Here is a 16,342-nt window from a genome sequence, read left to right as displayed (position 1 = left end):
CCCACATTTCTAACAGTCCTGTCCCCCCCACCATCTCAGCATTTTTGGTATGTCATTGTAGAGGCTTTGGAAACTTGTGACACAAAAAGCCATTTGTGAGCGTTGGTGGAGTGAGAGGTGTGTTGGTGACGCAGACAGCCAGTCTCTACTCGTGCTCATTTGACGTTGCTCCTGCTATTATTACTAAAGGTATCATTGCTCAAAGTTCGGATCGACTCTCTGCGCTATAGATACACATAAGACTCAAATGCCAGGAACACCACTCTTTCCCTTCCATTTCCCCTGTTTTTTTTTTTGTCAGGTACATGGAACAAAAGGAACACTCCTGAAAGCCGTTGTCACTCGCCTTGTAAGACTATCTGCCGTCATTTCAGCCTGGTATTCAGTTTCTCAGAAGAGACAATTGATGTGAAGGAAAAGCGAGGTGTATTGATCTGGAGGAGATGTGAAAGTTCTGTTATTTTGTCTGCTATTTGCCTCAGGCACTGTGACTCATGTCACTTACAGTGCCTTAAGAAGGTATTCACCCCCATTGACTGTTTCAAAATGTTGTTGTGTTACAGCCTGAAGTTAAAATGGATTAAATGTAGCTTTTTTTGTGACTGGCCTACACACAATACCCCATAATGTCGATGTGGACAAATGTTTTTAGACATTTTTACTTAGAGGTCAACCGATTAATCGGAAGGGCCGATTAAATCGTTTTTTTTTTGGACACCGATTTGCTGTTTTTTTTATTTTTAATTTGTATTTTTTTTAAATGTATTTTTTAGATCTTTATTTAACTAGGCAAGTCAGTTAAGAAGAAATTCTTATTTTCAATTACGGCCTAGGAACGGTGGGTTAACTGCTTAGTTCAGGGGCAGAACGACAGATTTTCACCTTGTCAGCTCGGGGGATCCAATCTTGCAACCTTACAGTTAACTAGTCCAACGCAATAACGACCTGCCTCTCTCTCGTTGCACTCCACAAGGAGACTGCCTGTTACGCAAATGCAGTAAGTCAAGGTAAGTTGCTAGCTAGCATTAAACTTATCTTATAAAAAACAATCAATCATAATCACTAGTTTACTACACATGGTTGATGATATTACTAGATATTATCTAGCGTGTCTAGCGTATAATCTGACTGAGCATACAAGTATCTAAGTATCTGACTGAGCGGTGGTAGGCAGAAGCAGGCGCGTAAACATTCATTCAAACAGCACTTTCGTGCGCTTTGCCAGCAGCTCTTCGTTGTGCGTCAAGCATTGCACTGTTTATGACTTCAAACCTATCAACTCCCGAGATGAGGCTCGTGCAACCGAAGTGAAATGGCTAGCTAGTTAGCGCGCGCTAATTGTTGTTGTGTTGCTGGTTCGAGCCCAGGGAGGAGCGAGGAGAGGGACGGAAGCTATACTGTTACCCTGGCAATACTAAAGTGTCTATAAGAACATCCAATAGTCAAAGGTTAATGAAATACAAATAGTATAGAGGGAAATAGTCCTATAATTCCTATAATAACTTCAACGTAAAACTTCTTACCTGGGAATATTGTTAAAAGGAACCACCAGCTTTCATATGTTCTCATGTTCTGAGCAAGGAACTGAAACGTTATCTTTCTTACATAGCACATATTGCACTCTTACTTTCTTCTCCAACACTTTGTTTTTGCATTATTTAAACCAAATTGAACATTTATTTGAGGCTAAATTGATTTTGTTGATGTATTATATTAAGTTAAAATAAGTGTTCATTCAGTATTGTTGTAATTGTCATTATTACAAATTGTATTTTTTTTATTTAAATCGGCATCTGCTTTTTTTGGGGGTCCTCCAATAATCGGTATCGGCGTTAAACTCATAATCGGTCGACCTCTAATTTTTACCTATGAATTCAAAAATAAAAGCTTATTGACTCTCTTCAAGCCCTTTTGTATGGAAAGCCGAAATAAGTTCAGTAGTAAAACTGTGCTTAACAAGTAACAATAAGTTGCATGGACTCACTGTGTCCAATAATAGTGTTTTGAACATGATCTCTGTACCCAACACATACAATTATCTGCAAGGTCCCTCAGTTGAGCAGTGATTTTCAAACACAGATTCAACCACAAAGACCAGGGAGGTTTTCCAGTTCCTCCCAAAGAAGGGCACCTATTGGTAAAGAAAAAAATAAAAAGCAGACATTGAATATCACTTTGAGCATGGTGAAGTTTTTAATTACACTTTGGATAATGTATCAATACACCCAGTCACTACAAAGATACAGTTGTCCTTCCTAACTCCGTTTCCAGCGAGGAAGGAAACCACTCTGAGATTTCACCATGAGGCCAATGGTGGCTTAAGAAAAACCATATATATAGTGTTTTAATGGCTGTGATAGGAGAAAACTGAGGATGAATCATTACTCTGCAATACTAACCTAATTGACAGAGTGAAAAGAAGGAAGCTTGTACAGAATAAAAATATTAAAAAAATAGCTTTTACAAAGTATTGACACATAGGGTGTGAATACTTATGTAAATGAGATATTTCTGTATGTCATTTTCAATACATTTCTAAGAACATGTTTTCACTGTCATTATGGTTGAGAGAATCTATTCAATCTGTTTAATTCAGGCTTTATCACAACAAAATGTGGAATAAGTCAAGGGGTGCGAAATACTTTCTGAAGGCACTGTATCTCTACTGCCAGAGAACAAGACGACACAGATATTCAAACCTTATCCTAGAGCTGGGACAATAAACCGACCATACCAATCACTTATTGGCCGTGTGTTGCCAGGACAACCTCTCCCTCAACGTGATCATTGTTGACTACAGGAAAAGGAGGACCAAGCACGCCCCCCATTCTCATCAACAGGGCTGTAGTGGATCAGGTTGAGAGCTTCAAGTTCCTTGGTGTCCACATCGCCAACAAACTATCATGGTCCAAACGCACCAAGACACGACAAAGCCTATTCCCCCCTCAGGAGACTGAAAAGATTTGTCATGGGTCCTCAGATCTTCAAAAAGTTCTCTACAGCTGCACCATCGAAAGCATCCTGACTGGTTGCATCACTGCCTGGTATGGTAACTGCTTGGCCTCCGACCGCAAGGCACTACAGAGGGTAGTGCGTACGGCCCAGTACATCACTGGTGCCAAGCTTTCTGCCATCCAAGGCCTCTATACGGTGTTAAAGGAAGGCCCTAAAAGTTGTCAGTCTCCAGCCCCCCTAGTCATAGACTGTTTTCTCTGCTACCGCACAGCAAGCGGTACCTGAGTGCCAAGTCTATGTCCAAAAGGTTTCTTAACAGCTTCTACATAAGACTCCTGAACAGCTAATCAAATGGCTACCCAGACTATTAGCATTGCGCCCCCCTTTTTTTTTTTTTACACTGCTGCTACTCTGTTTATTATCTATGCTTAGTAACTTTGACTCTACCTACATGTACATATTACATTTACATTTAAGTAATTTAGCAGACGCTCTTATCCAGAGCGACTCGACTAACTGGTGCCCCGCACATTGACTGTGTACCGGTACCCCCTGGATATAGCTTCGCTATTGTTATTTCACTGCTGCTCTTTAATTATTTCTTACTCTTATTTGTCATTCTTTTACCCGTCAATTTTTTTTTACTTAACACTTATTTTTCTTACCTGCATTGTTGGTTAAGGGCTTGTAAATAAGCGTTTCAACTCCTATTGTATTCGGCGCATGTGACAACAAAAAACCAACGTATTTCATTGCAGGATTTTGCTGGTATCGATCATTACGATAAGTCGCCTGCGCTAGTGAAATGTGACATTTTGAAGTGAAATAAGTTCGCTAATACGGGTGATTGTTATAAACTTTTATATTTTTATTTATCGCGTGAATTCGGGCAATTTATCACCATATGGATTTTTGTCCATATCGCCCAGCTCTACGTTTATACTTTTCCATTTTTTTTATACGCGCTTTAGCTATAGCTACCTTGTGTAGCCCAGACCCGTCCTACAGTAGAACCTGCTGTCTATGAAGGAGCAGCTGTTGCACTCCCATGTATTTTTTTTTGTTTTTGGGGGGTGTATCCCATTTTTGTTTCACTTGACAAATGCATTGTGTCATCTGAATCATACTGAGGTTTTCATAATCCTTTACACATTTTAAAAGGGTTGGCTACTCCCGTCGCGGCGTCTGCCTGGTGCATATTAAATAACTTGTGTATGAATAGCAGAGCCCCTGTCCCTTTAAAAAAAAATCCTGGTCCAGATGACATGGTGACAGACCTTCACGTCACTCTCTCGGGCCACAATGGGAGCCAAGTGACAGGTATTGTGGTTGGAGCTTAGACTCTGGGTGTGGGGGCTGGGGAGGGGGTAGGGAGTGGGGTAAAAAAAAAAAAAAAAAAAAAGGGCTCAAATGCCTGCACGTCATCCTTAGAACCCCTTCTGGAATTTACTCTTGCTTTGTTGCTTCCTGAAACTAGCCCCTAAACTTTCCGATGGGGATATTGGATCCTGCTTAACGGACTCGAACACGAACAGCTGCGTCTCACACCGAAGGGAGGGCGACTCGGGCGTCTTTCACATGCTCTGCTCCCAGCACCCTTTTGAAGTGATGAAATGGCTTTCTCCCTGGCCCTCCTCTCCTATCCTCTCCATGGCCTTGCCTGTGTTCATCTTTATAAATGTACTTTTTGTGCTCTTGCTTTGCTTTGCTATTCATGCATTTTTATCCCCGTAACCCCTGCCAGGCTTTGATTCTTTGTTCAATGCTCTTTTCCCATGCGCCCTCCCACCTTCCATATATTAATGGATCTGTGGTGACTGGCTGGATCTCACCTCAGGCACGCTGGATCTTGTTTTCTCCCCTGTCACCTCAGCCCTTTCCAAAGTTTGAACAAGCTCTCGTTTTAAGCTTGTGTATTTGTCCTCTGAAAATTGTTGCTTTGTAGAGGAAGACAAAAAAAAAATGAGGTGCGGCCATTCTAAACAAGCAACCCTATAGAACATGCCCAGGCAGGTTAAATGTACTAGTTTTTGTGTGTTTGAATTTTTGGGGGTGGGTAAATAGAAGTTCTGTTTTTCAGATCTGTGTTTGTTAGCTTCACTACAGACTCGCTCGACCTTTTTGGGGGTTCATTTGAAACCGGAATGTCGTAACAGATTAGGCTCGTTGAAACATTTCCAGCTGAAATGATACAATGACATGACCCTGGATGGGTGCTTGGTTTCCGGAGACATGATGGAGACATTGCGGACGGGGCTGTCCATCCTGGCAATGATGCAGGCTTCTAGAGACTAGAGGTCATTCATATTCTGCTCCACCCCCTCTCTTTTACTTGTACCACACTCGCTTCTTAAAGTTTTTAGTTTTTGACTTTACGGATGGGAAAAAAAGTTCCTTTTTGAAGTGAATTGAAGAGCGCAGGGATCATTTTGTGAAAGCCCCTGCTAATCAATTCCAGCGGCTGTCATTACCCTGTAATCCAGAATTGGCCTGTCCCAGATCCTCTTGGTATTCTCTGAGAGGAATGCCTGAACGCCGGGATCTCGTGACATCAGCACATTAATTCACTGACTGGGTCTTCTGCTCTCCTTTTTAAAAACCCATTATACATTTCTCTTTGTCAAACGGTATGAAAAAAATGATGGGGCAGCACCAGTCAGAATCATCACCTTACTGTACGTGTTGGAATGCGCCTCTTTCTAGGGCAGGTATCCCCTAGAATCCCCCACGCACAATGCCGTCTGGGGTATAAAAATGTGATTCACATTCAAAAAAACACAAAAGTTCTGTTTGTTTTCAAACGGGGCTACACATTTGGGTGAGGTTTTTTTCTCGCCTGAATAGCCTTGTTTCACTGCCAAAAATAAAATTAAACTATCTAGTGTTCAGCGAAATAACACAATGTCAAATACAGGTAGCCTAGTCAAATAATGAACATCCAATCACATTAACCGTTACTCTCTCGCGGGAATTCCACTAATGGTCCGAATGCAGCCAAACGTAGCTGCTGCTCATTCTGTTTGCTCGTAAATTGATAAACATTTTTTAAAGTAAGGCCCACATGCATAGACACATACCAGTACCACTTCTACCAGCAGTACTAAACCTGCACCTGTTGACGACACAAGTTGTTCTGCTTCCACGAGCACATCCAATGCTAGCATCAGTACTTCTACATATGTTGTTAGCCCAGCTAGCATGGATACGGACAGTTGTGAATTTGATGCAGCTGAAGAGCTACTGCCCCATTTACACGGGAAAGCAACCAACAGACGGGGACGTTGGACCATCGAAGAGGTGAAACTATGATGATTTTGGGGTTCACTGATATTGGGAGTAGTGCCTTTCCACAGCCCACAGTGTGTTAAGTGCAGGAGTACTATCTCACAACTCAATGAAACCTTTACTCTTGCGCAGACATTTAGAAACAACTCATGCCATTTTGAAAAATAAGCCTCGAGTTTTTTGAGAGAGAATTAAGACGACTTTTGAGTAGTAAGACGTATAACAGCAACAGATACCATGAATAAGAAGGGGCTAGAAGAATCTTATATGGTGAGCTACCGAGTGGCTAGGACAGGCAAGTCCCATGCGATTGTGAAGGACTGCCGCGGATATAGCTGGGACAATGCTGGAGGAAAAGGCATCAGTGACATGGCAGGAGATGTTTTGAAACAATTACTGCTTTACATAGAAGCCTGTGAATTATATGCGTTACAGCTGGATGAGTCAACAGACCAGGGCCTGGTATATGTCCGTTACGTTTATGGGGGTCAGTTAAGGAGGACATCCTCTTCTGGAAACCAGGACAACAGGAGAGGATATTTTTAAAGTCCCTGGACATCTTTGTGACTTCAAATGGACTTTGGTGGTCAAGATGTGTTTATGTGTACTGTACTACAGCATCACCGAGAGGCTTTTGCTGCAAAAGGAATGCCTGACTACTTGAAAGACGTTTTGGACACTACAGTGAAAATGATTAACTTTGTTAAAGCAAGGCCCCTGAACTCTCGTGTATTTGCAGCACTATGCAATGATATGGGCAGTGACCATTTAACGCTTTTACAACATATAGGTGCGCTGGTTATCAAGGGGCAAAGTATTGACCATTTTTTTAATTGAAAGACGAGCTTAAAGTTCTCTTTTAATGACTATAACTTTCACTTGTCTGACCGCTTGCATGATTACCAGTTTCTCACACGACTGGCCTTTCTGGGAGATGTTTTTTCTCGCCTGAATGATTTGATTCTAGGATTACCGTGATTCTCTGCAACTTTATTCAATGTGCGGGATAAAATTGAGGCTACGATTAAAGGAGTTGAAACTCTTTTCTTTCTTTTTTTTGTCTGCATTAACAAGGACAACAACACAGGTCTTTCCATCATTGTATGATTTTTAGTGTGCAAATGAACTCGAGCTTAAGGACAACGTCAAATGTGATGTAGTGAAGCACCTGAGTGAGATGGGTGCGCAATTACTCGGTTACTTTCCCAAAACGGACGACACAAACAACTGGATTCATTATCCCTTTCATTCCCTGCCTCCAGTCCACTTACCGATATCTGAACAAGAGAGCCTCATCGAAATTGCAACAAATGGTTCTGAAATTGAATTTAATCAGATGCCACTGCCAGATTTCTGGATTGGGCTGCGCTCAGAGTATCCTGCCTTGGCAAATCGCACTGTTAAGACACTGATGCCCTTTGCAACCACGTACCTATGTGAGAGTGGAGTCTTGGCCCTCACTACCATGAAATCTAAATACAGGCACAGACTGTGTGTGGGAAATGATTCTAAGACTCCAATACAACCCAACATTGCAACCCAACCCAATTGTGTGTTTCAAGCACACCCTTCTCATTAACATGTGGTGAGTTGTTCACAATTTGATGAACAAATAAAGTTTTGTATGAAAAGTGCAAAATAAATCAAAACTATTGATTTATTATTTGTGCCCTTGTCCTATAAGAGCTCTCTTTCACTTCCCATCAGCCGTGTTGTGACAAACTCATACTTATGTTTAATAAATATATTGTGTGTGTGTGTGTGTGTGTGTGTGTGTGTGTGTGTGTGTGTGTGTGTGTGTGTGTGTGGCAGGCTTACAATGATGGCAAAAAACAACATTTGAGAGTGCGCTAACCCTGGTGCTAGAGGGGGTACAGCTGGAGGTTGAATGTTTTTGAAGGGGTACGGGACTATAAAAAGTTTGGGAACCACCACTCTAAGGGATCTGATATTAGCTTGTTGATGTCCCTGGGAGCATGTTGAACACTTTCCTTGAGCAATCAGGTAAACACGGGCACAATTCCAACACATTTTGATCAGTGTGGCCTAAGCTTAGGAGAGACTTTTAGTTTATTCAAAATGGATGTCATTAAACAACATTTAAAAAAAAGAATGAATTAAAGATGCAATAAAGAAATGCAGAGTGGGATGGAGGGTGAGCTCAGTAAAAGGTGGAGAGAACTGGAACACTGAACAGTCCTATTCTCAACTGTGTGTATGTTTGTCTTTGCCTTCCAGGTCTCCAGGAGAATGTTTTGGGGATGAACTGCTGGAAGAGCAGCACCTTGCTGGACAACCCATCTGACCCCAGAGAACCATCTTTACCCCGTCGCCACCTTCGCCCCTCTGTCAGTGCTGCGGAAAGCCTAAAGACTTAGTGTGAGCAGTTGGAGCTCGGGGTGGGGGTGGGGGGGGGGGGGTGGGGAGGGCAGGGGACCTGGGCTGGTGGATGGAGGAAAGGCACACATCCCTTCTGCCAGCGAGCCACCCACCCACCCTGATGGTGTCCCCTGCCCATGTTGCTCCCACCACCCCTCTGCAATGGTGACATGAGAGTATGTGACTTGAAGGGGCCTATTGTATTTTGGAAGAAGATTCTCTGCCACCTCTGAAGCAACTGCTGCATTCCGATTGCTTTCACCTCAACTCTGTGACTGATTCTGCGCAGGGTGATGTTGCTACAGTCATGCGGTCGCCTCCGGCGGCTCTTCCGTCAATCTCACTCCCTCACTCTCCAGACCAGCCTGCTGCTCCTCTTCCTCTTCTGCATGGTCAGCGTTCTGGTCTCCGCCTACTTCCTCTACGGAGTCAAGCGGGAGCTGGAGCCTGCTGCGGGGGGCGTAGGAGGGCCAGAGGAGGGCACTGCCGACTGGGACGACCCTCGGGCCACCACGCCCTCCACCTCCTCCCGAGCTCTCCCTCCACGCACGGCCAGGCCCTCAGACGCGTCACGCACCGACCCTGTGGTGCTGGTGTTTGTGGAGAGTCTGTACTCCCAGTTGGGCCAGGACATTGTGGCAATCCTAGAGTCCGGCCGTTTCCGCTACCGGACCGAGATCGCCCCGGGGAAGGGGGACATGCCCACCCTGACAGACAAGGACCGAGGCCGTTTCACGCTGGTCATCTACGAGAACGTCCTGAAGTACGTCAACCTGGACGCCTGGAACAGAGATCTGCTGGACAAGTACTGTGTGGAGTACGGCGTGGGCATCATAGGCTTCTTTAAGGTCAGTACTGTGTGGGTGGTAATGAGCTTCATAGTGACTCAAAACAAATTGACTTTTTGAATTACTCTGCCATTTTAATGAATGCCCCTCCCCCCTTCACGGTTCCTAAATAAGTGCATTTAACAGACTGTCGTTGTTAGAATCTTAATATCACAAACATAATTTCTCTTATCGTTAAATTGGACATGTCATTTTATTTCCCCCCTTATTTTTATTTTTCTTATTTCACCTTTATTTAGCCAGTTAGACCAGTTGAGAACAAGTTCTCGTTTTACAACTGCGACCAGGCCAAGATGAAGCAGAGCAGTGTGAATAAACAACAACACAGAGTTACACACAAACAAATGTACAGTCAATAACGCAATAGAAAAATCTAGAATATTCTGGAGGTAAGGCAATAATAAGAAATAATTACAAGTTAGCATTAACACTGGAGTGATAGATGTGCAGATCATGATGTGCAAGTAGAGATACTGGGGTGCAAAAGAGCAGGAGGATAAGCAACAATATGGGGATGAGGTAGATGAGAGTGCATATATTGGCTGTGTACATATTGGCTGTGTACAAGTACAGTGATCGGTGAGCTGCTCTGACAGCTGATGCTTAAAGTTAGGGAGATAAAGGACTCCTGCTTCAGTGATATTTTCAATTTGTTCCAGTCATTGGCAACAGAGAACTGGAAGGAAAGGTGACCAAAGTAAGTGTTGGCTTTGGGAATGACCAGTGAAATATACCTGCTGAAGCGCGTGCTACGGGTGGGTGCTGCTATGGTGACCAGTGAGCGGAGATAAGGCGGGGCTTTACCTAGCATCGACTTGACCTGGAGTCAGTTGGTTTGGTGACGAATATGTAGTAAGCACCAGCCAACGAGAGCATACAGGTCGCAGTGGTGGGTAGTATATGGGGCTTTGGTGACAAAACGGATGGCACTATAATAGACTGCATCCAATTTGCTGAGTAGTGTTGGAGGCTATTTTGTACATGACATCGCTGAAGTCAAGGATCGGTAGGATAGTCAGTTTTATGAGGGTATGTTTTGCAGCATGAGTGAAGGAGGCTTTATTGCGAAATAGGAAGCCGATTCTAGATTTAGTTTTAATGGCTGTGATAGAAAACTGAGGATGGATCAACAACATTGTAGTTACTCCACAATACTAACCTAAATGACAGATCACTGGGTACCACTCTTCATATTTTCAAGCACGGTAGGGGCTGCATCATGTTATGGGTATGCTAATCATCGGCAAGAACTAGGGAGTTTTTTCTATGATAAAAAGAAACGGAATAGAGTTTAGCACAGGCAAAATCCTAGAGGAAAACTGCCTTCCAACAGACACTGGGAGACATATTCACCTTTCAGCAGTACAATAACATGAAACACAAGACCAAATATATACGGGAGTTGCTTACCAGCAAGACCTTGAATATTCCAGAGTGGCCTAGTTACAGTTCTAACTTAAATAGGCTTATATAAATGGCAAGTCTTGCAAATGACAGTTGCTGGTCATTGCTATACAGACTTGGCAGAGCTTTGAAGAATTGTAATAATAATGTGCAAATATTGTACGATCCAGGTGTGCAAAGCTCTTAGAGACTTACCCAGAAAGACTCCGCTGTAATTGCTGCCAAAGGTGATTCTTACATGTATTGACTCAGGGGGTTGAATACTTATATAATCAAGATATGTTAGTATTTTTTTTCCATAAATGTCTTACAGATTAGTTTTTCTTACACTTTGACATTACAGATTATTTTGTGTAGATCATTGACAACAAATTACCATTAAAAAAAATGTTAATCCCACTTTGTAACACAACAATGTGGAAAAAGTCAGGGGGTGTGAATACTTTCTGAAGGCACTGTACTTCACGAAGAAACTGCTCTCTATACCTCTCGATCACACGTTTTTCTGTGTATTTTCTCAGACCGGACAAGTAGGCGTGGTCATTGTAGTTAATTACTATGTTTTCTGCACTAAACTATATCAAATATTGACCTGTTGGAAACTACAACTCCCAACTACATCACACAGTTCGGGCTTACTCTGATTTATCTCTAGAGAAACTCGCAGGAAAAAATGAATAAATATATGGAATTCAATTAGTTGTTTTAAAATAACCAAAGTGTTAGTTAATCGCTCAACACAATTAAAATATGTTATTTTGAAGTACTTTTTCTTATTTCTATAATGTTTCTTAAGTAAATTTTAATATATTTTTTTGTGATGGATTTAACTCTTGAACTGCCGTGGTTTTAGTGTTGTTTTTTTGTTTTTAGGGTAACATAAACAAATAAATGCAATTTATGTTCTTCATGAAATTGTTTTTTTTTCTTCCTGATAGCGAAGACCTTCATAAACACAACCAAAATGAATATTTTTGCGATCGCATATATGAAATCTATTAATTTGACTGGCAGAATGTTGATGTTCAAAGGAGGCGCCATTGGCCTAGTGTTTAAGGTTAGTACTGTGTGGACTACGGAGTGGGGATCATAGGGTTGTTTAAAGTGAGAGCCAGTCACTGATTGCAGCCTGGTAAGATTGTTAAGCAATGTACACCTATCTCAAGTATCTTTAACCAGCTGTGTAAAGAAACAATGCGTCCTAAGAAGCGCTATAGAAATTATACTGATTCGCCGGGCAGGAGCACTTGTGCTGATTGTGTCAGACCTTTTCTGTGTTCAATCTGATCCCTGGTTCATCATGCTGAAAAAAAGTAATCAGATTTATCACCATGCCTCCACTCAAAATCTCCTCACCCTGACTTGATCACTGGCCCTCTTTCTGCTTCAGGCTACAATCACCATATAGACGAGAAGAGGTCCTCCTAACCACTAAGCATCCTCTCATAGTCTGGGATAGGCAGGCATTGTTGGAGGTCAGGTCAGAGAAAGTGGACACACTGGTTTGTGTGAGTACATAGTCGGATGAGTAGAAAAGTGGACCGTGAGCTGCGAGACAGCAGAATTCTCCGGTCCGCCCTGAAGCCGAGGGGGAATTTAGTGGTTTGCAATAAAAGTGTCTGAATGAAATGTGTGCTCGTTGATTTTAAATGACTCCCGACTGTGTAAAAGGCGGGCAGGTTCCGCCTTGAGGGTGTCGTCTAACCTGGAAGTCTACCTCTGTGTTCAGTGCGTACAGTATAATACAGTACACACACACACACTCACAGGTCTATCAACAGAGTCTCTGCCTGTGGTTGGTTGCTACCCTGCCGTTCCTCTAGTGCAGTGGTCCTGTCATGGCTCATCGACCATAGGCCCGAAGCTTAGCTGATAATGGCCCTGCTGGAACATGGCTCAGCAAATTCACCAGGGGTGGGAGTGGGACTCACTCAGCTGCTTGGCTGCTACAGTAAATTGGCCTGCCTAATTCCCCTTGGTTGGGTCTGAAGTAAACCCCCTCCTGTTAGTACCACAACACTGGGGCTAAGTGGCCTCGCCCCGCCTTGTCCCAGAGCTGACAGACAGGGTCTAGTCCAAGCACTAGAGCAGGGTTTTCACAACCTGAAAGGCCAGCTCGGGCCATTTGCTAACCAGCACCCTCACTTTTAATTACACCCAGGCAGGGATAGAGGCTGCTTTAAGCCCCTCTCGTCGTCCCATTAGTCCTTGAGCTTAATCCTATATCCATGTTGTTGCTGTGTAATTGGAATAAATCCTCCCCTCCTGAACTAGCACTAGAGTCGGTCTCCTCATAATTCACCCAGGGCTAGGCTATATTAAGAACTGCCCCCTTTTCTTGCTGTGGGCGTTTGGCCAATCAACCCCGTAGTGTCCCTGGGCTAGTAGCCATGTTGCCATGACCAGTGTCGTAAAGTATTACTTCAAAGTATTTTTTTTTTTTTTACTTGTTTTTTTTACGAGGTGTCTGTACTTTAGTACTGACAATTTGGGTACTTTTTCCAGCACTGGCCAAGACTCATTGAAAGCTCGGCCTAATAGCTGATAACCACCCAAGTCTCTGCATCTGACTGAGGGGCTCTTGTGTAAAGGGTGGCTACAGGCATATATATTGCATGGTGTTGAATTCCTTAAGTCAATATCCAGCCAGATAGATGGATAGTAAATCCTATTTTCCAAAGTCAGATATTGCCAGTGGCTCTTGAGAATAGAGCAGCATCTGCTAAGCCACTGAATGATTTGCTAGTTTGGTTTGGATGTGAGTCTGGTAGATTCGGACCGGCTATGGCTGTTGACTCTGATTGTGTCGAATTACCAAATGCTGTTTATCACCAATCGATACAAGCTTTATGGGGCTCCTGCTCAGAATGTAAATGAACAAATAAGGGGCAGAGGTTTCACCTGCATTTTTCTTTCGCTCCTGCACAAATTCACACAAACAGAGATTTGCGCAACCCACACATGGCCAAAGCCCGTAACTCTTTTGGTCAATGTTTTCAGCATTGGAAGAGAATTTGAGGCCACCGAGTTGTGGAGGAAACTGTAAACTGAAATGCCCGCTGTGACCTGGCTCCATCTCTCCCCTCTCTTCTCTCCCAGGCCAATGAGAACAGCCTGCTCAGTGCCCAGTTGAAGGGCTTCCCTCTCTTCCTCCATTCCAACCTGGGCCTGAGGGACTGCAGCGTCAACCCCAAGTCCCCCCTGCTCCTCATCACTAAGGCCCGGGAGGTGGAGCGAGGCCCCCTACCCGGGGACGACTGGACCGTCTTCCAGTCCAACCACTCCACCTACGAGCCTGTTCTCCTAGCCAGGACCCGGGTGGCTGACCTGGGCCCGTCCGGGGTGGGGGTGGGCGCCCCCCTCCATGCTTCTGTGGTCCAGGACCTGGGGCTCCACGACGGCATCCAGCGGGTGCTCTTCGGCAACAACCTCAACTTCTGGCTGCACAAGCTGGTGTTTGTGGACGCTGTGGCCTTCCTGACGGGCAAGAGGCTGTCTCTGGCTCTAGATCGCTACCTGCTGGTGGACATCGATGACATCTTCGTGGGCAAGGAGGGCACCCGCATGAAGGTTTCAGACGTCAAGGTAAGCATCCGCAGTGTACTTACTGGTCTTTGTAAAGGGGGGTTTTGTTTGTGAAGTGTGTTTACTCATGGCAGTGTGTTTCTGTGCGTGATATGACTGTGTATCTATTTACATTTAGTTCATTAAGTAGGCTAATCACCAGAGGTGTGACCAAGTCACTATTGTTCGAGTCTCAAGTCACAAGGTCCGAGTCTCAAGTAGAATGGGTCGAGTCGAGTCCAAGTCGTGCATTCTAAGAGCATGTCGAGTCATAAGTCAAGTTTTTTTTATTTTTTTTATTAAAAACTGTACAGGAAATTACAAATGGTTCTGTTTGAGGCTACCAGACGGCCCTTTTCATTATTTTGTCTGCAACACATTTTGATTATGTAATAATACATATAATTTCCAAATGCAAGCTTCATATGTAAATTATACATTTCAATACATTTTGACATGCAAAGACCAGTAAGTCTATTCTAGTATGGTAATGGTAATGGTTCGTAATGGTTCATATCCTTGATCACCCAAAAGGTTTTGGAGCTATTAATTTATGGCAATCCTCTCACTCTACAATTTGTATTTTACGCCGCTCCAGATCCTATACCTGTAAAGCAAATCAGCAACTTCTTCACTAGCTCAGTGGTTTTCAAACTTTTTGACCCGAGACCCCCAAAAAGGAGTGGTTCAAAGTTTGCGACCCATGCGCGTGCACAGGGCGAACACGCACGCACAATCGCTGCGCAAATGTACAGTGCCTTCGGAAAGTATTCAGACCGCTTCAGACCTCCACATTTTGTTACGTTACAGCCTTATTCTAAAATGATTTCAAAATAAATACATCAGAAATACCTAATTTACACAAGTATTCAGACCCTTTGCTATAAGACTCGAAATTGAGCTTAGGAGCACCCTGTTTCCATTGATCATCCTTGAGATGTTTCTACAACTTACCACATGTGGTAAATTCAGTTGATTGGACATGATTTGGAAAGGCACACACCTGTTTATATAATGTCCCACAGTTGACAGTGCATGTCAGAGCAAAAACCAAGCCATGAGGTCAAATTAATTAATTGTCTGTAGAGCTCCGAGACAGGATTGTAATCGAGGCACAGAACTGGGGAAGGTCCCCAAGAACACTGTGGCCTCCATTATTAAATGGAAGAAGTTTGGAACCACCAAGACTCTTCCTAGAGCTGGCTGCCTGGCCAAACTGAGCGATCGGGAGAGAAGGTCCTTGGTCAGGGAGGTGACCAAAAACCTGATGGTCACTCTGAAAGAGTTCTAGAGTTCCTCTGTGGAAATGGTAGAACCTTCCAGAAGGACAACAATCTCTGCGCCACTCCACCAATCAGGCCTTTATAGTAGAGTGACTAGATGGAAGCCACTCCTCCGTAAAAGGCACATGACCGCCCACTTTGAGTTTGTCAAAAGGCACCTAAAGGACTCTCAGAATGCGACGTGTCACGTCTGGAGGAAACCTGGCACCATCCCTACGGTGAAGCATAGTGGTGGCAGCATCATGCGGTGGAGATGTTTTTCAGCGGCAGGGACTGGGAGACTCCGGATTGAGGCAAAGATGAACGGAGTGATCCTTGAAGAAAACCTGCTCCAGAACGCTCAGGACCTCAGACTGGGGAAAAGGTTCACCTTCCAACAGGACAACGACTCTAAGAACACAGCCAAGACAACGTGCGGGAGTGGCTTCGGGACAAGTCTCTGAATGTCCTTGAGTGGACCAGCCAGAGCCCGGACTTGAACTCGATCGAACATCTCTGGAGAGACCTCAAAAGTAGCTGTGCAGCAATGCTCCCCATCCAACCTGACAGAGCTTGAGAGGATCTGCAGAGATGATCTGCAGAGCTTGTGCCAAGCTTGAAGCATCATACAGAAGACTCGAGACT

General features: G+C 43.8%; 1 protein-coding gene across 4 annotated transcripts in view; it reads left to right on the top strand.

Moving 5' to 3' along the window:
* LOC118390553 (bifunctional heparan sulfate N-deacetylase/N-sulfotransferase 1-like) overlaps positions 1 to 16,342 on the top strand; it is a 107,768-nt gene that overhangs the window by 63,849 nt on the left and 27,577 nt on the right. For all 4 annotated transcript variants that reach the window (XM_052457439.1, XM_052457440.1, XM_052457438.1 and 1 more), the window contains 2 exons: positions 8,479 to 9,467; positions 13,971 to 14,456. In XM_052457439.1, coding sequence (XP_052313399.1) covers positions 8,913 to 9,467; positions 13,971 to 14,456 — 1,041 coding nt within the window. In that variant the 5' untranslated portion in view covers positions 8,479 to 8,912. The remainder of the gene's footprint in view (positions 1 to 8,478; positions 9,468 to 13,970; positions 14,457 to 16,342) is intronic.

This window comes from Oncorhynchus keta, chromosome 11, assembly GCF_023373465.1.
Source record: "Oncorhynchus keta strain PuntledgeMale-10-30-2019 chromosome 11, Oket_V2, whole genome shotgun sequence".
Classification (NCBI taxonomy): Eukaryota; Metazoa; Chordata; class Actinopteri; order Salmoniformes; family Salmonidae; genus Oncorhynchus; species Oncorhynchus keta.
This window is presented reverse-complemented; position numbering and strand designations above follow the sequence as displayed.